At 40.1% G+C, this 24,930-nt stretch overlaps 1 protein-coding gene across 6 annotated transcripts in view; it reads right to left on the reverse strand.

Moving 5' to 3' along the window:
- Positions 1 to 24,804, reverse strand: part of Nme7 (NME/NM23 family member 7) — a 126,490-nt gene extending 101,686 nt beyond the window's left edge. The window contains exons 1-3 of one of the 6 annotated variants that reach the window (XM_021227931.2): positions 24,697 to 24,804; positions 24,202 to 24,392; positions 17,679 to 17,773 (exon numbers count right to left, since the gene is read on the reverse strand). In XM_021227931.2, coding sequence (XP_021083590.1) covers positions 17,679 to 17,750 — 72 coding nt within the window. In that variant the 5' untranslated portion in view covers positions 17,751 to 17,773; positions 24,202 to 24,392; positions 24,697 to 24,804. Of the gene's footprint in view, positions 1 to 17,678; positions 17,816 to 24,201; positions 24,393 to 24,696 lie in introns of those variants that run through there. The other 5 variants (XM_013114304.3, XM_021227930.2, XM_021227932.2 and 2 more) reach the window with 5 other exon arrangements.
- Between the last annotated feature and the right edge of the window lie 126 nt (positions 24,805 to 24,930).

Raw genomic sequence — 24,930 nt, forward strand, 5'->3', positions numbered from 1 at the left:
TCCTGAGTTCAATTCCCAGCACCCACATGGTGGCTCATAGACATCTATAGTGGGATCTAATGCCCTCTTCTGGCATGTAGGTGTACATGCAGATAGAGCACTCATACACATAAATAAAAATGTAAATTTTTTTAATCATGGAATTACTACTCACACATGCAGAAAAATAACTCTCAAGCCAGTACTACTTTCTTTATGAGGTAAGGAGGTATTCTGAGAATAAACTGTATTCAAACTTGGCTTACATTCTACCTCCTGATTTCCTTTTGAAGTACCACATTGCCCCTTCTTTCATCTCTCATGCATTTGGGGATATGAAGACAGTACATCTAGACAGTACAGGTTGGGATTTGTTGAGCTTCACATGTCTCTACCAACCCTCTTTTGAAAGTTAATTTCGACTGTGATAGCAGTAAGCCTTAGAACTTTAGAGATGTCCACAGGTTGCACATTAATGAATCAGTGCTGCTTTGGGAATGAGTTGTTACTAAGGGAACTCTCCCACTCATCCTCTTTGATCATCCACTATGGAACAAAGACACTCATGACACGTTCTTTGAATTCTCAACACTAAAAATAATAAGTCAAATAAATATATTTTCTCACAAATTCTGTTAAAACAACAGAAACTAAGAGACAGCCTGATTGATTCTCATTCTCTCTCTCTCTCTCTCTCTCTCTCTCTCTCTCTCTCTCTCTCTCTCTCTCTCTCTCACACACACACACACACACACACACACACACTCTCCCAGACCATATTCATTTTCACAACTTTTAAATTTTACTTTTTAGCTTCATTGAGCCAAGTCTATCATTTTCTAAGTGGTATCAGTGCTGGGTATCATTTTATTCAAATCCTTCATTTTATAGATAAAGAAATTGAATTCCAGAGGATATCCATGACTAGCATAACATCACGGAGCTTATCATGTGACTAAGCCAAAAGCAGATACTGCACTTTGCACTCCCAGCTCCTTCCCCAGCTCTGGTCTTACAGGTGAACTCAAGCAGACATATAGAGGCTCTACTAGGACATATCGAAACATTGAGTTTGGCTGGGCGGTGGTGGTGCACGCCTTTAATCCCAGCACTCGGGAGGCAGAGGCAGGCAGATCTCTGTGAGTTCTAGACCAGTCTGGCCTACAAGAGCTACTTCCAGGACAGGCTCCAAAGCCACAGAGAAACCCTGTCTCGAAAAGCAAAACAAAAAAAGAAGCCTTGAGTTTGTTCCATGATGTGCCTGGTGGTTACAGGACTAATTGTTCACTAATTCTTCACTGAATATTTCAGCTTCTCCCAGAAACACTTTATAGAAAATATTCAAATATTACATTGTATCAAAAATGCTGATTTTTTAAACTGTTTTATTTTGGGTGGTGGTAAAATGGTATTCAGGCTCACTCACTAGGTAAGCCCAAGACTGTTCCTTGAAGAGACTAAATCAGAAGGAGAGTGGTAAGGGACACTGCTTTCACATAAGAGCCATTTCTACTTTAGCAGAGCAGCTGGGATTATTCAAGCATCAGGAGGAGGCCTGTTGATGCTCCCTCATGGAAGGAGCATTCGAGGAGGGTCATTAGTTCCTTAAGTGAGATTCCAGTCACTAGATACTTCCTGTGCACCTTCTCCCAGTTGTGAATAATCCTGGGAGGTATATATAATCCGTATATGATCCTGGAAGTGGTGCACACACATAGAAGTAGGTAAACCCAAAGAGGCTCTGTCTATGCATTTGGGAAAAGCTCAGACAATCATAGATATTTTATTAAAAAATTGGGTAGCAATTTTCTTTCTAAATGTTATAATTCAATTGGTTATATAATGATTTGTTTTATAATTTGAACTTACAAAACAGGCAAGGCACTATTGAAAAAATCATAAAAAACACGAATCAATATGAAACTTTTATTAACAAATTATAGTTGTGAGAAATTAACTGCTGTGTTTTGGATTTTCAGAGATCAAAGGCGTTCTGAAAACAACAAAGCCTTAACATCCATATAGTTAATGTAATTTTGCCTTATGGATTTTAAATTTTACTTTACTCTTTAGAGACAGGGCATCATATAGCCTAGCAGTGGGTCTGCTCATCCTCCCTGCCTCTAACCTTCTAAGTGCTGGGCTTACAAAGGGTGTACCATGCCCAGAATAAATTCCAAAGCCATATTATATACTGCACTTATTAGTAGTGTATTTGTCAAAAATAGACAGTCTAATGCCACTCTAAAACCAAAAAATAATTATGGCTAGGTTTGCAGAGAAAAACAGGAATGCAAGGAGTCTATCAGGGCTTATGATAAAATAACTTATATTTTATTTAAAAGGAATAAATATTTACAGATGAGAATTTCAGTTCAAGGATTTCTGGTATGAAAATAAAGCATGCAAAATTGTCTTCAAATAAATTACTGGATTTTCCATTTAATGGCTCACAATCTTAAGGAGTAACTGCATTCCAAGTTACTGCTTTTTAAATTTTTAATTAAAATATTACATCATTCTTCCTCTCGCCAACCTCTCTCCAACTGCTCTCAAATTTTATCCTCTTTTCTTTAGTTATTAATGTTACATATATACATATATGCATAAATACAACCTGCTGAGTTAATTTGGTATTGATTGCATATATATGATTTTGGGGTTGACCACTTGGTAATGGATAACCAATTAGGGGGTTCATTGTCAAGGAAGACTAAATCTTTCTCAAGTTAGTCATCATAAATTATAACATTTCTTAAGAGAAGTTATGCCGATACACTTTTCTGATGTGACAGAATCCCTATTGAAATGCCTTATAGTTTTTCAGGGCCTGATAGCTGGGTGAAGCTATGCATCACTCCTAAGGACCAAAAACTTATAAATGCAATAATCAAGGGAGTGTTACAAGAGCTTTCTTGGTCCAGCAGGTTCTGCGGTCCTTGAGCCCCAAATAAGCACACAGACACCATATTAATTACGAAACTGTTGGCCAGTGACTTGAGCTTCTTATTGGCTAGTTCTGTCTTAATTATTAACTCATTTCCTTCAATCTAAGTATTTCCACATGGTCTTATCTTACTGGAGAAAGGTCCGAGAACCTGTTACTCCTCTGGTGACCTACATGACTACTGTTCTCTGCCTACACCTCCCAGAATCCTCCTCATCTCCTACACCCTCCTATTTTGCTGCCCTATTGGCCACAGTGTTTTATTCATCAACCAATAAGATAAACTTATTTACAGAATGACATCTCCCATCAAGGGAGAGACGGGGGGGCAGGGGGGGAAGGGAGGGAGGGAGAAAAGAAGGGAGGTAGGTTACTGCTGTTTTGGGGTGAGAATACCAATTACTACTCCCATTGTAGGTGTGCTTTGACGTTATGTTAGCTTATCGTATCACACCCCCACACTTAATGTAATATTTGATTCCAATCAAATAAGATTTTAGAAAATAGTAGTAGTTTAGAAAACACTAAGTACCCTAATAAAAGCCACCAAGAATAAGCAGTGGATCTCTCTGCTTATAAGAGCTAGTGGTAATTGAATTAGTCAAAACACACCTACAATTGGAGGCACATTTCACCCACGTGAAATAGAGGTTCAGGTGCTTGCTTGCTAAGTCAAACAGCTGGTCAAAGCCAAACTTGAACTTTCAAACAAAGATGTGTCTGATGCCAAAAATTTATACTTTGTGCAGATACCAAAAGCACTGAATCAAAAAGAAGAAAAGATTAATGAGTTCTGAATGAGCCAAGGGAGCAAGGGGATGGGAGACAGAAAGGCAGTCTGCCTACACAGCACTCTGAAGAAAACAAGGTATGGCAATCACTAACTATGACAGTCACTTTGGCCTTCACCCTAGGAGGAACAGCTCTGACCAGGTTGCTTTCAATGTTTCTGGCAATGTTATTTAAGATGCCATTCCTGATAATATACACAAAGGAATCTAGGTCAGCACACTACAGAAATATCTCATCTGCCAGGAATGGTGATGCAAGCCTTTAATCCCAGCACTCAGGAGACAGCACAGGAAGATCTCTGCAAGTTAGAGGCTAGCCTTGTCTTCATAACAGGTTCAAGTCAGCCAAGGCCCACAATCAAATACCCTTGATGATTCATGTTTATTGTAGCACTAGCACTACTTACAGCAAAGTAATAGAGTCAGTCTAGTGTCCCTCAACAAATAAATCAATAAACAAAATGAAGTATGTATACACAATGGGGTTTTAGTCAATCACAGAGAAGAATAAAACTATGTTGTTTAGATATTGGAGACCATCACATGAAGGGGAATAAGCCAGAATCATAAAGACACATTTTGCATATTGCATGTTTCTTTTGTATATGGATCTCTCTCCTCTCTCTCTCTCTCTCTCTCTCTCTCTCTCTCTCTCTCTCTCTCTCTCCCTCCCTCCCTCCCTCCCTCCCTCTCCCTCTCTCTCTCTCTCTCTCTCCCCCTCTTTCCACAAAAGCAGAAAGGGAATATTTGGGAAGAGAAAGAACACAAACATGAGGGAATGAATATAGTTAAAGGCATGATGTACTTGAATAAAAAATATCAAAAAACCCATCACTGCCTAAATTTGATACAAAATTATATGAATCTAGGGAGTAAAAATTAGCTCATGGGATAGAAAGGTTTATCCCAAAAAAGCAAAACTTTAGTACAAACAGTAGTATGGTATAGTAATGAATTCAAATCTTCCTAATTCTGAAGGACTTGCTGGCACAGAACTCTATGACATAGCACTAATAGTTACTAAGGAATGCATCCGGAGAAACAAGACTGGAATTTTTGGCCTCCAAACAGTAACAGAGAACACTATCCTAAATAACCTGTTTTTCAAAGAAACTCATTTGTTAAAACTCAATGAAATTACATGCCAATCATCAAACATGCCTGAAGCAATGCTACGCTTGTATTTCCTCAAAGTGGGAAGGATAGAAACATTAATGCTGCTGCTTGTATGTTTAATGAAAGTGCAAAGGGTCACTGTTAAAAGAGAAATACTGAAAGCTATTCATATGCAGATATGATTGAACAGAAGATGTTTATAAAGCTGAATAGGGCAGCTGAAGGAGCTTAGAATTAACTGAGAAAAGATGCACTGCTGGCATTCAAAATTATTTTAAAAATCAAAAAAGCAGGGCTGGGAGATAAGGTGTCTGCTGCACAGCACGGGGACCTGTGTTTCGATTGCCAGTACCTACATGAGAGCCAAGTGCAGCAGCGGCAGCATGCTTCTGCAACCCCAGCACAGTGAAGAGGAAGGCAGGTGCATCGCTGGAGCTCACTGGCCCAGCAGCCTCACTGAATCAATGAGCTCCGTGGTCATTGAGAGGCTGCTTCAAAAATAAGGTAAAATGTGATAAAAGACACCACTGTCAACTTTGGTGTCTGTACACATTCTTAAAGCATGTGTATCCTCATGCCTATGTGCATATGAACACATACACATAACATATACACATACCAAGAAATAAAATGAAATGTATTACATAATGTAGGAGTGGGTACATAGTCACATTATTTTCCTATATATCGAAGTCTATGATGATGGTTTCACACTGTGCATGTGTGTGCATGCACACGCACACACACGTGCATGTGTGTGTAAACCAGAGATCGATGTTAAGTGTCTTCCTCTATTGCTTTCCACATTATTTTTGACACAGCATCTCTCAGTGAAGCCGGAGCTCACCAATTTGGCTAGACTGGCTTGCCAGTGAGCTCCAGGAATCCTCTTGTCTCTGTCTCTCCATCCTTAGGACAAATGAATGCCATCTCACCTCGCTTCTTCCATGGGGTTATACAGGTCCTGGGGATGTGAACTTAAGCAGGTGTGTTAATGACTGAGCCATCTCCCCAGCTACCTACAAATTCTTAATTAGTATAACAATAACTCCACTTTATGATCCAATGTCCATCTAGTATAATTACTGAAAACTTTCTTGCAACATTTTCTGTTGTATTCACCTTTTATTTTTTAACACTGATAATGAATCTACCAGACTGCTTGCATAACCTATAAAATAAGGTCAAGAGTTTTCTTGACTGCTGACCCATTCATGCACATGCAATAACTAGGTGCCTGCTATAGTGTGAATGTTTGTATCTCCATGAAATTCGTATGTTACAAACCTAATCATCAGTGTGAGGTTATTAGTAAGGGCAGCTTTTGGAGGCCTATTTCCCTTACACAAGAGGCCTCAGAAAGCTGCCTTACCCTGCTCCCCATATTGGAATGCAGCAAGAAGGCACTGTCTGTGAAGAAAGAAACAGTCCTTGTCAAACATTGAATCTATTAAAGCCCTGGTCCTGGGATGCCTGCTCTCTAGAAAAGTGAGAAATGAATTCTTGCTGTTATATTTTTCATAGCAGCCCAAACTGCTAAGATACTGCCTGAAAATGAAGAGGTGCCTGGGACTCCTGAGTTCAATGAGCACACGTAAGCTTCTCGTTTATACGTGTAGGAAAGTCGTGGCTGGTAGTTAAGGTAGAAATACACAGAACAGGGTTCCACCTACAATTCCCATTTGAAAAGGGATCACTCTTGCTGAGAACACTTAGCTAAAACACTGTTCAGTGAAGCAACCATAACACTTCAGTGAGGTGAAGGACTGTAGTCTATCAAGAACAATCACTTCCACAGAACTAATTAAGCAATGAACTAATTAAGCTATTTTCATCACTTGTAATAAATAAATAGATAAATAAACAAACAAATAATTTGGTTGACTTTAAGGATATAGGATATCCTGGCCAAACATTTTACAGTGCTGGGAATTGAACTAGGGCCTTGCACATGCCAGGCAACCACTCAACTGCTGTGTCACACCCTAGTCCTAGTACATTGAACTTTTAAAATATTCGTATTCTCCATGACTGAACAATGGTAAGCAAACCCTCCCTCAACCAATAGAGGAAGAGACATGCCAGAGTGTAGTGCTTAGTATCCTTGTCCTTCTTATTACCAAAATTCAACATCCACTTTCTGCTGTTAATACTGTAATAGAAACCCTTGTTAAATTAGTAACTAGTAATAAAGCAATGAGAGGCAGGGAAAATCTGAATATAAAAGAGAAGAGAGAGAGAGGGACAGAGAAAGAACTGTTTACAAAATCCCAAGTCAAAGTAAACGAGAGAATGGACACATGCTCAAGGAAACAGACAATGACTGTACAGTTAGACCTACTGAATCTTAAGGTACAATTTCTTACATGTAGGCAGAACTAGAGTAACATTAGGAGAACAGACTAAGAGGTTAGGGATAAAAATATATTAAAATATACAAAAGTTAATAATTTCTTGAACATTCTCAACAAGTTTCCGCCCCCTCCCCCAATAATGACAGCAACTCTGAGCCCTTATGAGAAGTGGCCATATAACATTATACAATCCTTATGATAGCCCTGATAAGTTGTTTCTTATTTTTCAGAATAAGAAACTGAACACAGCAAAGTTAAACAATGGTACTGATGAAGTGCCAGACAAAATGACCTTCTTAACCCAATAATCTGGAAAGTACTGGATGTCCTGCTGAAGGTAGAAAAAAGATATCAATATTTCTACCTCTTCCTGCTGAAGGTAGAAAAAATATATTAATATTTCTACCTCTACTTAGTTTTATGCTAGATCATTAGTTTTATTACTACAGATGACTTATAAAGTATGTATAATAGTATATTTGTGTTTAGAATGATGCATACCAATAGCTTTATACATAAACACCTATTTTTCCAACAGAAGAATGAGATTAAAATAGTTTAGAGATTCAATTTATTATTCTGCCTCCAAATCCACTTTGTCTCATATAAGAAATCAATGTTGCTGGGCAGTGGAGGCTCACACCTTTAATCCCAGCACTAAGAAAGCAGAAGCAGGCAGATCTCTGTGAGTTCAAGACCAACCTGGTCTACAGAGCAAGTTCCAGGACAGCCAGGTCTGTTATACAGAGAAACCCTGTCTCAACACACATACACACACACACACACACACACACACACACACACACACACACACAGACCTCAATGTCTATTTTATCTCCTTCAATTCAAATACAGACCATACCTAACTGAACACTCAATTTGTATAATCACTATTCATTCTAAAAACATTTATTTATCAAGTTCTTGTCTTAACACAATTCTGTGGCAAACCCTGTGAATTCTAAGAAGTGATTCCTGAAATTAAGACCCCAAGACCATGAAACATAAACAAATCCTTACAGTTCACCAGTGTAAGGAAACCAACGGTGTAAAGAAGCGGCACTTTTACCAGGAACTGGCCTGAAGCCCTCTGCATTTCACCAAACAGTATTGCAAGGTTTCATTTTACAGAGACAATTTTGGAGCCTGCAAACAGAGGTGAACCTAGGCAGCAGGATTTCAGAACACGTGCTCTTAATCCCTCTCCATGAGGGTGGTGAGATGGCTGGGCAAACAAGGAGCTTATCAGCCAGGTGACACGAACTTAGTTTGAGCTCCAGGACCCACAGGACAGAAAAAGAGAACGGACTCTAGAGAGCTGTGATCTGACCCCCCCCACACACACACACGCACGCACGCGCACACAAATGTGAGAAGAAAGAAACACAAGGAAAGGAATGGAGAGAAGAGGCTTCCAAGAAAAGTCAGAACAGGCAGTCCGCAGGAACTGACTGCACTTACAACTTCAGTTCAGCTACGTCCTATCACTTTAATCCTCCAGGAGAGCAAAAACAGCAGCATAGCAATAAAAATCAGGTCATGTTCTCAGACACAAGTCTAACACAGCACTGAACAGACACATATTTTAATACGCAGGAGCTTTCTATTGCTCTATTCAAGTAAAAATATTTCACAAGAGGCAACAAGACATTTTTGTTCATACATAAATGTCCCTTGTTTAGGTCACAATAAATAGATGTAAATATCATGGAGAAATGTCTCGAACTGGCTGGAAACTGATTTTCAGAATCTGCCCCTACTCTTACTCTGTCTTAACGATTATCAGCGTCTATGTGGCTTCATTAACTTCTGAGGCAATAAAGGTTACTACCACAGCCTGTCTGGGCCTCTATGCCTATAGTCACCCTGAATGACTTCATTCAGCGGCATCAGAAGTGGGTGGCACCGAGAACCTGCTGCCCCAAGCCAGCTGCTTCCAGTAAGGCAGAGTAAAAAGTGGTTGCTGAAGAACAAACTTCATTTTGCCTTGAACATTCCGAGAATATAGTGAATCATTAAAAATGTATTACCAGACACAGGAGGCCAGCAATTCCAAGCGCGCTTAGATACAGCACGATAAGCACAGGAAACAGAAACACGGCAACCAAGCTGCATTTTAAGCAATAACTTGTTTTATACTTGTCCTTCACGAGATACACTTTCAAAATCCAAACCCTTGGGAAGCTGAGGAGAAAGAGAGTTCCAGCTCAAGACAAGTTTTCATTTTATGGTTTAAAGCAAAACACAACAGCAGCAGGAGCAGCAAATGGTGTGGCTTACACATGAGATCCCAGGACTCTGAAAGTATAGACAAGAGGATCAAAGAAGCCAGCCTATGCTTCACAGGGATCTCCAGGCCAGGCTCGGTATCTACTAAGAACACTGTCTCAAAAAGACAGAAAAACAAAACAAAAGTCAGTATTCGAACTCATGTGTTTTCCCAAATGTGATGCTAATAGATGCCAAATCGCCTTCACTCTTGCTTATACTTTTTAAAGGGTGGAGTGAAGGAAAGCCAAAAGGACCACGGCCACGGTAGGCGGCATCCAGAAATGGCATTGGTTTTCCAAACTTTTTCCTCTTGAACACTATCCTTAAAAAAAAAAAAAAACAACTCTGACTTGTGAGATCATTGCCATGTGAAACATAAATGTTACCCGCTTGTATTAAGGGAAACCTCTCTGAACACCAAGGGCAAAACTGCTTCAGACGCCTTAGCAAACACAATTACTGTGAAGTCTTTCCACACCATCTCCAACCAACGGCATTTCTCAACTTGTGATTCAATCTTCAGAGGCCCAGATATCAAAGAGACATTAACAATGAGGAAACAAAGTGTAGATAAGTGACTTGGCAAGAGCTTTGTGACTTGTTCCATGGTCCAATTTTACAAGGGCCCTTGTTTCCTTGTGGGACAGACGAATTTCCCACAGTAAAACACCGGCTTGTCATCTGGTATGCTTGTGCAATTAAAATTCTCTCTTTAACCAGATTACAGGCTTCTAGAAGATAGTGTCTATCATTTACTTCTCTTGAAAGTTCTTAGTGACATGTGCAGTTCTGAGACCTTTACAACATCTAATACTGAAATAACTGTAAAGTAGTTATTACTCTCTATACTTAATATTCAATTACAGAATTGACTCCAGTTGGGCCATAAGCCATATGATAGCAAAGAAAATAGCAAATATAAATGCTATCTCCATGCTTTGTAAATGTCAAAGTCATAAGCACACTGTGGGGGAAACTATACCTCTCTATCCTAACCACCACACCACTAGGCCTGGAAAGGTATGCACCGGACAGTTTTCATTTGTCCCTCCCGACCTTCAATAAGCTTTTCTGTAGTCTGCACTGGGCAGACAACCTACATGGATTTCACCAAAGGACTCCTTTGTCTTGTAACTTTCACATGGGCTTGCTAGGAGACAATGGCTGAAGGTCTAGAAAGAGCACTAGGAGTAAGATGCTTGTTTTCCCAACTCCCTGTCAGATCACATTTAGTTGCTGAGCTCCACTGAAGCTCCCAACTCCTGTCAGACAGCCATCTCTAGCAAGTCCCATTCTGCACCCTGATTAAGTCCCAACAGCTCTGGTGTTGCTGCCCCTACTCCTGCTGCCTGCACCTGCTTTGTCAGTTTCTCTAAGCCTGCCCATCCCTCTGTAACTCATCCCTTATCCCGTTTCTGCACTCATGGGTTCATACATAGGATCATAGCTAGGATCTAGAAGTGACACTTCAGAAGCAGCAGCCCCCACCCCCCCCCACATATTTGCAGTTCTGGAACATTTCACAGCGAAGATGATAAGATTTTTGGTGACTTGTGATCCTGATGTAACATCCAAGAAAGCTTTGCTTGACACAATACTGCAGGATGTAGCCCTACACTTCACTCTAACAGATTTCTGATTTGGGGTCCTATATTTAGGTCCTTTTTCTTTGTTTGTTAAGCTACTTTTCATGTGTGATGCAAGCTAAGAGTCTAAACAGATCCTTGTGCACGAAAATATTCGATTATCCCAGCAACAACTGTTCAAATACTACTCTTACCTCATTGAATGGTGCTGGCATTTTTGTCAAAACTCAGTTTAGCACCAAGAGTTTGCCCCTGGGTTCAGAACTCTGTCCCACTCATCATTAAGCCCATCCCTTCGCCACATCACCATGTCTAGGCAACCAGCTTAGCTTTCATCTTCTTCTCTACCAGAGTGACCCTGGCGGCTTCCCTTGAAATTGTATTCGCCACCAGCAGCACTACTCACAGCACCCATTACTCATTTTCCCTATAGAACTTAATATCTTCAAATGCAACAGACATGCTCTTTAATGCTTACTACATATTACCCCTGCTAAAATGTGTTTGGTTCAAGGATGCATACATCAATAGTATACAGAAAATGCAATCAGATACTTATTAAATAAATACATGAATGTGAAAGGCCGAACTTATCCACTGGTAATCACTAAAGGAAAAGTTAGACATTTTTAAAGGTTGAACTTACTCATTTTTTCATTTGCTTAGTAAATACTAATGAGTTATGTTTGTCAGATACTACAACAGATACTTAGGATATTCAAAAAAGATGGGCCCTATTAGTATAGACCATAGCTACTCATTTCCTATTTCTCCTCATACATTGCAAAGACTGTAAAAAAAAAAAAAACAAGTAATATAATACTGTCAAAATAAATGCTGTAAGGACAAAGAAATAAATAAGTATATGTGTTAAATTTTAGGTAAAGAGAGGGAAAAAAAACACCTACACCTAGAAGAAACAGTTAAGGTTTCTTTATAAAACAATATCAGAACAAGGATAAGGAGAATCCAGTGATGCAGAAACCTAGGGAAAAATATCCCAGGGAGACACAATGTAGAAAGCTATGATGGGAAAGATGGAGTTTGTCAAGGTCAAGAAACAAAAAGGCACCATAACCGGAAGCTGGAGTGAGAATGGCTCACACAACCGAGGGATCCTGTCTGCGCTGCGGTGATTAAACTGACCTTGCATTGTTTGAAAGGTCAAGCCATCCTGGAACACACTCTCATTCGTTTCTCCCTCTAGGGGTCAATGGCATAGGCAAGCAGCGTCACTGGCTAAAGCGTTTAAAGTCTGTGCACTAGAAAGGCTGTGTTCTCCTCAGCACAGGGCTGGGAAGTGTAGGGCAAGCAGTGCCCGCTGTAAAGGCGCACAGCGCCGAACCGTCCTCGGTGCAGCGACAAAGGAGGACAGAGCTGGCAAAGCAGACAGCTGCTGGGTTTGTGTGTTTTCCTCTGTTCTCTGTGCCAAGTGCTGCAGAAACCAAAAGTGCATTCAGACCTGTGTATACTGCAACTATCACCACTCGGCCCGAGCCACGGCCGACTCTATTTGCACTTCTGTCAGGAGCAATAGAGAGGTGAAGGGCCATTGCTGGTGAAAATGGTGTGTCTATGGTAAGCTGGATCAGCTGGCTGTACGCATGAACATCCTTCTATACAGTGACCAGGGCCTATGGAGACCAGCAAGTGTTAGTAACCCTCATCACCAGGTCTACTGAAGAGGCTCGGATTAGTATAGTATTTTCTTCCATGCATTTGCCTATATTGTCTCATATAACTGATATTATTTTATGTTAAAGCCTTGCTCATTGTTTTAGTAAGTCAAGCTTTTTGGTAGCATAACAGATTTCAAAAATGCCATTTTCAAGTTTAATCCAACAGAATTCATTGTATATATTGTTTCTTTTTTTAATTTGAGAAGACAAGTTTATCTTTCACTTCACGAGACAATCTGTGGAGGCATGCACTCCTGATTTCTACAAGGGTGGCATCTGAATGGCATGCAAATATAACTAAAACTAATAAACACGGAATAGGAGCCAGAAAGGATATCATCTCATAGTGGAGGAGCGCCACCTAGTGTTCACTATGGTTACATGTCACCATATCTGGTGCATTCATCAAGTCAGTCCTTCCATTATGAGCTAACTCTTAATGAGTTTGCAAAGCGCCTACTCAATCAGCACCATGTTAATCATGACTTTTTATAAAAAGAACTGTGTGTCACTCATATCGTCTAGAAATTGAAGGTTTTCAAGAACAAAGTTGAAGCGTTTTTTTACAGCTACATGGAAGCTGAAGAGAGTCAGTCCTTAGAATTCAAGAAAAAGAAGTTAAACATCTTGGCCCTGACTATGGCATAGCTCTAAGATAAAAACAGAACAAAAAACAAAACAAAACAGAAACCTTCAACCCAGACCTTGTCACTGTGGAGCTGTTTCACCATGAGTGTTCACAAACCCCAGGAAATTCTTGGGTTTTTGGATTTTGTTTTCCTAGGCAGGGTTTCTCTATGTAACAGCTCTGGATGTCCTGGAACTCACTCTGTAGACCAGGGTGGCTTGGAACTCACAGAGATCCACCTGCCTCTGGCTCCTTAGTGCTGGGACTAAAGGTGTACACCACCACACCCAGCACCAGGACAGTTATTACACGAAGAGCTATGAACACATGTCAGCCTTCAACAGCCCACAGACAATAACTCTGACCTTAACATCATGAGTCAAAGCAGTTTGTCTTTTGGGTTTAATATATCCTCTTCATTCCAGCTCAGGTCAACGATTCTAACCCTGTACATTAAAAAGGGACCTAATCATCCTCAAGCAAGTTGAAGCCTTGTTTTTTAAGCCACTGATACAATTATCAGGTTCAAACATTATATGTCATGGAAGAGGAATGACACCTAAATTAAATATATGAGATAAAACAACTAAAAAATTGAATTAGCTATTTCAGGAATAACTTTCTCATGAGATTAAAAAGATTAGGTCTACAGTGAGTGTGTGTGTGTATGTGTTCAGGTGTGTACAATAATTTTTTTCAGCTCTTGTATTAATCATATTTTTGTTTTGTTTTAGAGACATGGTTTCCCTGTGAAACAGCCTTGGTTGGCCTCAAACTCACTGAGAACACCTGCCTCTACCTTCCAAGTGCTGGCATTACAGGTGCCATCCGGCTAAATTTTGTAACTTTTAATTAAAACTTTTTAAGATGTGGATTTTTTTATTTGTAGCTATAAAAACAGAGACAGTTATTAGGATAGTCTTTTAAGCAAAGAGATCCATGAGTCAACCCAGGCACACAGACACTAAGAGTGACCTAGCTACAGAGCTCTTCTCAGCCCTCTGGCAGCCAGGAGGCAGAATGCACAAGGAAGTTCCCAGTGCATGTGGTTGGAAATGCGAGGACCTCCCGGGAGCCTCATGCATGCTAGAAAGGGCAGGGGCTAACTAAAGTCACCGGCAGGGGCAGACACCTCTATTTCTTTCTCAGATCCGAAGCTTCTCGTTTTCTCTTCTGGACTTTTGATGTCTATTCCTCTCCCTCTCTCATCTTTTCACTCTGGATATCTTTCTTACCTCTAGACACAGGATATTAAAAATAAAAGAGGAATTAAAAGGGGAGCTAGAGCAGGAGAGAATGGGACAGTAAAACAGCTGAAGTGGATACTTGCTGGCACTGCACTGACTAAAGCTTCTTTTTAAAACCAATTAAAATATAATTAAGTAACTTTGCTGGGCGGTGGTGGTGCACGCCTTTAATCCCAGCACTCGGGAGGCTGATCTCTGTGAGTTCGAGGCCAGGCTGGACTGACAGCCTCTAAAACAATACAGAGAAACCCTGTCTCGTAAAACCAAAAAAAAAAAAAAAAAACGTCACTTCACCCTCTCACATTCCACCCTTCAAATTCATGACCTATTTTTCTTTAATTATAATTAAATACACACACACAATATATATATATATAAATGCAACATGCTGAGACCATACAGTGTTGCTCGGATGGTTTACTTATTCATTCATTCATTCATTTATTTGTGGCTGACTAAAGATTTTAACTCCTTCCTTCATGGAGAAACTAGAACTAATCCAGTGTGGGGTCAGCTGAGCATACACACAGCCGTGCTCACCACAAGCAAGTAGAAATGCTGCAATGCGGCAGAAGACGTACTGCCTTTAAGTGTGCCGCAGCTGAATTTATCTTTAAACTTGTGGATAGACTAGATTAGCGGATCATGAACAGGTTTTTTAAAATTATCAGTCAATTTCATCGATGTGCCTACATACAGTTTTTGAGATTTTATTTATTTATTTAATGTCTATGGGTGTCTTGCCTATATGATGTATGTCTCTGTAACATTTGCATGTAGGGTCTGTGGAGCCCAGAAGGGGGAGTCTGATGCCCTGGAACTGGACTTACAGGTTGTTAGCTGCCATGTGGGTGCTGGGAAGTGAACCCGGGTCATCTGTTAGGGCAGCCAGTGCTCTTAAGCGATAAGCCATCTCTCCCACCCCCTTCACACTTTTTTATGGGCCTGCTGCTAGTCACACTTTGGAGCTCACAGTCTACTAACCATTAGGTGACAATCCGGGTTCCAGAATGGCTGGAATTATAAAAGCTCAGTCTCTCAACTCTAAAGCACTACCACACCACGCCACACTGGGTTTACTTCTCCAGTTGCAGCCCTCTCCACTCCTGCTACCAGCCTGTTCCTCACTGTTCACTCGGTCTGAGTGGCCTGACTGGATCCTAGATAAACTCTCTCACCCACCGTATCATCTTTTTACTTTTAATGTCTTTATTTTTGACATTATAACTACATCATTTTTCCCCTCCCTTTCCTCTGTGAATCCTCCTCCTGTGGGCCACCCACCTCACTCTCTTTCAAATTCATGGCCTCTTTTTCTTTAGTTAGCGCTATACGTGTGTGTGTGTGTGTGTGTGTGTGTGTGTGTGTGTGTGTGTGTGTGTGCTCTTAAACATATACATACAACCTGCTCAGTCCACATAAAGTTGCTACCCCAAGGTCTTTACACAGACAATTCTCTCTGTCTAGCCCATTCTCCTTCTAGGGATCCTAAAGGATGCTACACCATTTCACTCAACTCAATGTAAAGGGGCTGCCATGATTATCCATTGACCAGTTCTTTCTATAGTCCTCACTCCACAGCCTTATAAATAATTTCATTTTCCATAATTAGCAATACTTCTTATCATACCATATCATATCATACACTTTTTGTATAAAATTGCATATCTCTACAAACCTAGCCTTTTTAGTTCCTTAAGGGTTTAGCGGTTGTCTAGAACAGTGAGCATCACATAGTAGAAATCTAACTGTGATTGGGCATGAATAAAGCCAGACTTCTCTCAGAAAAAAATATTCACTCCTTTTGATCTAGAATTCTAGATTTATCCACAGTACTGGGTAGGCCTTGACAAAAAAAAAAAAAAAAAAACAGTTCTGTGGCAAATGACTAACAAGGGTATGCCTAGGAAATCAATTTCTTTTCTGCCCAACTACCTTTTCACGGCATCCTTAGAATGTTCATCCTTTCTGGCCCCCAACAGTGCAGAATTATCTTCTCTGTACATATAGTAGAGACCTCCAGAGATGCTGGGGGTTACTTGTTATCATAAAAGAGAAAAAATTTTAAATTCCAAACACTATCATTATTTTTTGAGAAACCTGCAGCTTTGTAATGTTTTTTAATCAGGCACTAAAATGGAAAAAAAAAAAGAAGAAGGAGGCAGGATGGAGAGGCTGCTGCTCTAGAAAGAATGGACAGGAAGTCCCACCTCCTGATGAGGTGCCATTTGAGCGCAGGCATGAAGGGGAAAAAGGAGCATTGCAGGTAAAGGGGAAAGCTAGGGTGGCTGGAACAAATGCAAATCTAAGAAACACAAACTCTGTCTCAAAAAAATCAGTATATTTATATAGAGATAATATATACATATAGATGATAGACAAATGTACTTTCTAATAAAGTCTGTATTTTTATACTCACAACTCATGGAAAAGGAGTCAATGAGATAAACTTAATAGAGAAGAGAGAAAGCAAATCTGTTATGCACTTAATTCTACAGGTAATAAAGCTAAACTCTAGCAATGAACCATAATGACATGGCTTCCTACTGCCTCCAAATGCCTGCTGGCAAATTTAGGGAACTGATGTTGGCATTAAAATGAGTCAAGTTTCATTTTGGACTTATACATATTCATATGTTAGACAGTATAACACTCACTGAACAAAAATAACACAGAAAAGCTATAAAGTTAGCTAATTTTGCGATTTTTAATGAACATTTCTTGGTTGGGAATTTAGTTCAGTAGCAGAGAGCTTGCCTAGCAAGTACAAGGTGCTGGGTTTGACCTCCATCACTGGAAAAAGGCCATAACAAACAGTTAACATCATGTCACAGTGATTAGTCTCTCCTCTGTTCTCCTCAGTTTTGGAAAATTCTCTTAATACTTGTCAATAACAAAACAGTAGAAACTTGTGTCTAACAGCCATAGATTACTAAACAAAAATCTCATGCCAAATATGGGATACTTCCTTTTATGTCGTTGATCAGAGAGATGCCCCCTACACAATACAGGCTCTTGTCATTCCTCTTGATTGTCCATCAGAATTAGTTGATAAAACTATTGCTGAAGACACCACACACCTTGGGTGTAAGATACAGAGAAACCAAACTGGAACCAGGCTGTAAGCTTCTTCCCTGCTGACCAGCTTTCATCGTGCCAGAGGATGCAATGCAGGCTGCTGGGGAAGAAAAGGCATCAGTGACCATCAATGACGACCCTGTGAACAAAATACCAACCGGCTAGGCAAGATGTGCTCGTCACTACAATGACACAACCATCATGGTGGCAACCAAGTACTCTGATTAGTTTCCAGGCCTACCGGCCAAGAGGGAATTCATGTCTGGTACTGTAAACCCAGTTAACCCATGACAGAGGAGGAGGACTTTTTACTGTTGGTTAGCTACACTGAGTGCCAAGTTGTCTTTTAAATACTTATATGTATACCGATAGACAAATGCTACTCTCATTCTTAATCAGAGAAATATCTCTTGTAATGAACACTGGTGAATGCAGAGATGTATGGCTGCTTAAGACACTAAAAATAAGTGACAGTAAAGTGCTCCACCCTAAATGGGACATTCATACCACCTCCTTTAAGACTAGCTAAATGGGGCAGAAAAAATGTAAAAGCCCAAATACAGTGAGAAGTGCTATGAAACACTGTTATGGGTATGATAGTCAATGAAATCATTATCTCACATCCAAATGGGCTTCAATAGACTGGGCCTGTCAAATAGCAAAACCAGATGAGGTAGAGGCCCAAAGTGGCCCTACTTCTCACTGGCGAACTATGGTCTACTGATAAATTCTGGGGGAAAGCCAGATGTTACCTTCAGCTATTTACCCACTGATGAGCCCATCAAGCTCTAATGGATAGTTACAAATTCATAGTCACACAGATGGCTCTTGATCAACACAGTGGTTCGCAAGCCAAAACAAAAATACATGAATGTAGAAAGGGGCCTAGGATGGCTACTAATTGTGGTAGGAGGGAGATAAAAAAGGGTGAACATGACAATACTCAGAAATCAATATATACATATATATGAAATCATCAAAAACAAATTTAATAAGATAAACAGCAGCAATAGCAGTTAAGATTAATATGCTTACAGTATATAAAGCATTAGGGTAAGCATCATATCATTGAACTGTAACAATATCTTATAATGAGGCTAATGTTTTTATCAATCTTATTTTACAAACAAGAAAATTGGAAGTCTCTTTTATTTTAGTCTTCTGTTAAAATAAGACTCAGTCTGTGAGCTCCTTAAAGACAGCGATCTGAATTATTTCTGCTTTTCAAAAGTCTAAGTCAGGTGGTGGCAGCGGCACACACCTTTCATCCAAGCACTCAGAAGGCAGAGGCAGGCAGATCTCAGTGAGTTCAATGCTAGCCTATTCTACAAAGCAAGTTCCAGGACAGCGAGAACTGTTACACACACACACACACACACACACACACACACACACACACACACACACACAAAGTTAGTCTTATCTTTGTATGCCATGAGTGTGTTACACTGCAAAGATTCAAAAGGAAAGCAGGGAGCTCAGGAGCCTACGCCCAGTGTTCATTTCTAGTGAACTGTTCCAAGCTCATTTTCTAGTTCAGTGACATGTGCACAAAGGATATTGAAAATCAACAACAAAAAAATCATAAAGCTCATAATAGCTCTAAAGAAGCCATACTCTTTGCATAAAACAATTATGAAAAGTATTCAGATATTAAAGAACTATAATTATTTTTTAAAAATTTAGATGCACACGGTAAAATGCAGTAAGTTGCTTAACAAAAAGATTAACACAAACAATAGAGCTTAACTTGCCACAGAATGGAGGGATTTTAATTTTTTCAAAGCCATATTTCTGAGCCCAAACATCAAGGAACTGATGAGGTCTGAATGCTCTAATTATATTTTCATGATCAAATGTCACTTAAAATCAAAAAGAACTACAAGCTACAGAAACAATATTCACAATTAATCCATTTAAACTGAGTAGAAATCCACACATCAGGAGAAATGCCTGATTAAATACATCAGCCATGTTAGCTGCTCATCCCCCAAAACCAAATGGGTTCTTTTTTGGGGGGGAGGGGGTCTGGTTTTTTCCTGTAGTCCTGGCTGTCCTGCAACTCACTATGTAGATCTAGCTGGCCTCAAACCTAGAGATCTGCCTGCCTCTGCCTCCCAAGTGCTGGGATTAAAGGTGTGTATTGCCACCAACACTCAGCAGCCAAACAAGTTCTTTTAAAATATATTTTTATTAATTCTAGGAGAATTTCATACAATGAATATTGATCATATTCATTCTTCCCTCTAACCCCTCCCAGATGCACTCCCCATCTCCCCATGCCTTCTCAACTTCAGATTCTTTTTCTTTTAGTAGCACACCAAGTCCAATTTGTGGCACCCACAGACTAATGGGTGTGTGGCCATCTACTGGATCATGTGGGCTCTTAAAACTGAACTCAGGATCAAGTCCTCCTACTTCTCAGAAGAGCAATTAGGCCTCTAATTGCTTCCATCAAGAAAATGAATGTATAAGACAACTTGAAGAAAAATAAACTTAATATACAAAAAAAGTAAATTTCTCAAGAGTAAAAGTATACAAGAATACTATTAACTTCAAATGGTTATTTCTGAAGTTCGTTCTAGATTTTAATCTCTTTCCATTTCTCCCAACTATCTTCACATTAGGGAGTAATCTGATTATTATGAAAACAATATATTTCATATGGATAATACGTTACAGTTTATGAATTATTATAAACATTCACTATTTGATCCTCATAAAAGTGCCTTAAGGTAATCTGAGTAAGAAGTAGCTTTCTGATTTTATGAATGAGAAAACAACAGCCCCAAATGATCCCAAATGCCTGGCTGGTAGCTGCTGAAACCAGGACTGCAGTAAAGATTGGGAAACCTCAGCTCTAGCTCTGCATCAGGGCCTGCACCAAGCTGCTTCTTCTAAACAGCTAGCCAGGAAGGGGAGGGATATATAACTTTGCATGAGTAGAGGGCTTTTAAGCCAGCTTTCAGCTTCTTCATTATAAACAGACAATACATTGCAAATTTTAACACCTTATGAGAGATATGGGAAAACAATTACAGAGAAATATTACAGGAAAATATTAAGTTACTTTCATTTATACAACATGCAGCAATTTGTGATCTTTCTCAGTGCTCTAAGAAAAGCAAGAGGCCTTCTTAATGATAGATGTATGTATGTAACGATAGATGTATGTCTGTAATGATAGATGTATGTATCTAACGATAGATGTATGTCTGTAATGATAGATGTATGTATGTAATGAGTGAAAAGGCCAGTTCTGAGTGTTAGAGAAACAGGAACCCTGGCATTCTGCTAGCAGAGTACAAATTGGTGAAACTTTTCTGGGGGTAATTTGGCAACATATCAATATCTTAAAAATGCACATGAAATATGTGCCTAGGGTGTTTCATCATAATAAGTGATTGTATACAATAGTTTTCCATATTTCTACAGCAGAAGCTGTTTTATACATAACATATATATATACATACATATATATATACATATGTATGTTTAATCTGAATATATTGTCTATAGACAAGGATTAAATTAAATTTACAAACATCAGAGAGGTCTACAGTCATTACAGAGGCAAGAGGCATAGAGAAGCACATATAAAGAATAAAGAAGTGTGCCTTAAATAGAATGCAAGATGAGTCAGTCAGTAGAGATAACAATATCAACTTAATAGGCAAGTGTAAGAAACAGAAATAAGCATGGGGTGAATGATACATTTTAGTGGCTGTGATGTCTCACATCTGACTAACAGAAGATCTTAAAATAGCCCGTTTCTAGAAATGAAGTCATTTAGACAATGTTTGCAGAAATCAATGGAGGTTTAACTCATTGAAAGTAAAGGATATTTCTGGACAATATATAAGTCGTTTGCTGCTACACCATCAAGAAAAGCAGCAGAAGAGCCTCTGAGAAAACTACACCTCAATACCCACTGCTCACACTCACCACACCAAAAGCAGCCAGAAAAGGACAACCAAGTCATCAAACAGCAATTACAGAAAGTAGCACTCTGATCTCCAAAGGGAAGAGAAGAAAAATATTTTCCAGAAAATTTCAATAGTGTTACAGATAGAGAAAAAGTCACTGTTAGCTCAAACTAATATGGTTGAAGTTCAAAGGTAGAGCCAATATAAAAAAACAAACAAAAAATTATGATGGAATAGACAAAATATATGACACATTATGCTAGTGTATCTAAAATAAAATCTAAAATTCTTTCCAAGGTCCAGTATTTCAGTATTTTGGGTTCCTACCCACCTTCTGCAATCCTCTCTTTGTCCACCTTCTCTAATGTACCTATGCACTAACTATGCCTCTGTTCAGAATGGAACATTCTAGATCCACCCCCCAGATCCACCTCTTTTCTATTACTAAAATCTCAGTTTGAAAATCACATCTTTGTGAAGACCTTTCTTGAACACATGTCATATTGTCATAACTTCAAGCTACTTAATTTCTTCTTTCTTTCCTCTCTCTCTCTCTCTCTCTCTCTCTCTCTCTCTCTCTCTCTCTCTCTCTCTCTCTCTGTGTGTGTGTGTAGACTGTATGTTGAGACTCTCTCATTCTCTCCTCTCCGTCTCTGTGTGTCTGTTTCTGTGTGTAGACTTTCTCTCCTCTCTGTGTTTGTGTCTATGTGTGTAGACTCTCTTTCTCTCCTCTCTGTCTGTGTGTGGGTGTGTGTGGGGGAGTGTGTCTCTGTGTGTACTCTCTCTTTCCTCTCTCTGTGTGTCTGTAGGTATGTCTGTCTCTGTATGTAGACTCTCCTCTCCCTGTCTCTGTGTGTGTCTCTCTCGGTGTGTTATATGTATAGACTCTCTTTCTCTCCTTTCTGTCTCTCTCTCTCTCTCTGTCTGTCTGTCTGTCTGTCTCTCTCTCTCTCTGTAGATTCTTTCTCTCCTCTCTGTCTCTCTCTGTCTGTCTCTCTGTCTCTCTCTGTAGATTCTCTCTTTCTCTCCTCTCTGTCTCTGTCTGTCTCTCCCTCTGTGTAGACTCTCTCTTTCTCTTCTCTCTCTGTCTCTGTGTGTAGACTCTCTTTTTGTATCTGTGTGTGTGTCTGTTCCTGTGTGTAAACTCTCTGGGGTGTGTGTGTGTGTGTGTGTGTGTGTGTGTGTGTGTGTGTGTGTGTGTGTGTATAGACAGAGTCTCACTATAGGAGTCTGGCTGGCCTAGGAAAAATTGTGTGTTTATATATGGGTACACAATAACATGTATGCATATGTGCATGGAAGACAAGATATCCTTGGGTAGCATTACTCAGGTACCACCCACCTTTTAAAATACTATTTTAATACTTATTTGTAGTGAATGTGTTTATATATCAGAGCACATGTGTAGAAGTCACAGGACAACTTAAGAGAGTTGGTTCTCTTCTCCAGTATGTGGGTCCCACGGATAAAAGTCAGGCTTGTTTTTTGACAGTCCTGGAACTTAACCAAGTAGGGTAGGCTGCCTAACCAGCTCACCTGTCTCTGCCTTTCCAGTGCTGGGATTACAAGCACATGCCAGCATGTCTAGCTTTTTTTCTATGTGCATTTTGGGTCATCAGGGTTGCAAGACAACTTCATCATGTGAGCTACCCTCCAACACTGGTTATATAGTTCAATTGGAGTAATGAGAAAGGCACACAGCAAAGTGAACAACCTAGTCCTCACAGAGACCCTTAACCTTTGCCACATACAACAACACATCCATCTGCCTGTGACTAGACTGCACACACACACAGAAGGAACATATAGCTTCCCTTCCTCTAAAAACATCTCACTGCTTCTCAGACAAATAGTAAGAGCACCATCCCTAGATTAAAGAGGAAAAAAATAAATCTGCATGCCTGGAGAGTTCCACTTTTCTACCCTAAAGTATATTACTCTTCAAAGTACACCATGTTTTGATTTTTCACGGCTCATGACTCACAGTGAGAAATGAACTTTACATAATAATCAGTATACACACCACACACACACAAAACAGATCAAATGCTATTCTGTGGCGTAGATGGGCACCACAGATGGCAGCAAGTGAAATCAAGAGCAAAAGCAGGTGAGTGATCTCCCACCACTCCCTTCTGTAAAGTGGAAATGCATGGCTACAGAATGGACAAAAGCATTGATTAGCTGGGATCTGATACTGAACACATTGCCTATTAGATTCTGCCAAGTGTCTAGAAAGGAGAAAAGATGAAGAGGGATAGGGTTTGTGAAGTATAGGTTTGAAGAAGTCTCCACAGGAAAGAGGGATGGATTAGGTAACGAAAAGGACTGCTGAACAGCAATGAGATGTGGGGGTGTCTCTTGCTAAGTCATAGCTATACCCACGTGAAGGCAATATTTTGCTATGTCCAGTCCACCATCCTCAAGTGTTGAGAAGACTGAAGATGAGTTAAATAGAACTCTGAGAAGTGAAGCAGGGGGTGAATTAAAATCATCTAAAGGCTTATTTAAAAAACAAATTGTCAAGCCCCATTCCTATTCAGTCACAATTTATAGTGGTGAAGTCTAGAAGCTCTCCAAGTAATCTTGGAAGACATACCTGCTAAAACACAGAGACCTGGAAAGTATGCAATAAACTAGAAGCCGAGCCAGCAGACATCTATTATTGAACGGTCCTGGTAGGAGATGCAAGGCAGCACTCGACCACTTGTGAGAACAGACTCCAGTATTTAGGGAGATTCAGATCTTGCTAGTGTTGAGACACCACCTCGTCGGTATGAGGGTGCACGACTGAAAAATGCAAAAAGATGAACAATGCAAGCTTATAAATCGCTTATTCGAAATAATTCCCATCGGATGCTCTTATGTTTCAAATCTTTCCCCTTTCTGTTACATTACTCTAGGTTCAGGTTTCGTGGAAGTTAGGGTGCTGCAAGAAAAAAGGGAGAGCAGGGACAGAAGGAACTGCGTGCAGCGAGATAATGAGGTGAAGAAGGAAGCCATGGGGTCGCCTCTAAGTGCCCAACCGCCCAAAGACTTGGGGCTCCGTAACCAGGGCCCAGGAGCCTTTCTTCGCGGCTCCTGAAATACTCACCATAGGTTGTGGATCTCAGCACAGGAAATAGTTATCTTTCGACAGGAAGACAACACCACCAATGGTCCGGTTACTCTGGCAACACTAGCCCCGCCTTCCTCCAGACCCTATCCAACGCCGCCTCGGGGCCACTTCGTTTCCATTGGCTGGTAGTAATCAGGCCCCTCCCATTCTCGCAAAGACCCACCCTTTACCTCATCGCCCGGGGCAACGCGACGCCTCCATCTCCCTTCC

The sequence above is a fragment of the Mesocricetus auratus genome, unplaced genomic scaffold (assembly GCF_017639785.1).
Source record: "Mesocricetus auratus isolate SY011 unplaced genomic scaffold, BCM_Maur_2.0 Super-Scaffold_100676, whole genome shotgun sequence".
NCBI lineage: Eukaryota > Metazoa > Chordata > Mammalia > Rodentia > Cricetidae > Mesocricetus > Mesocricetus auratus.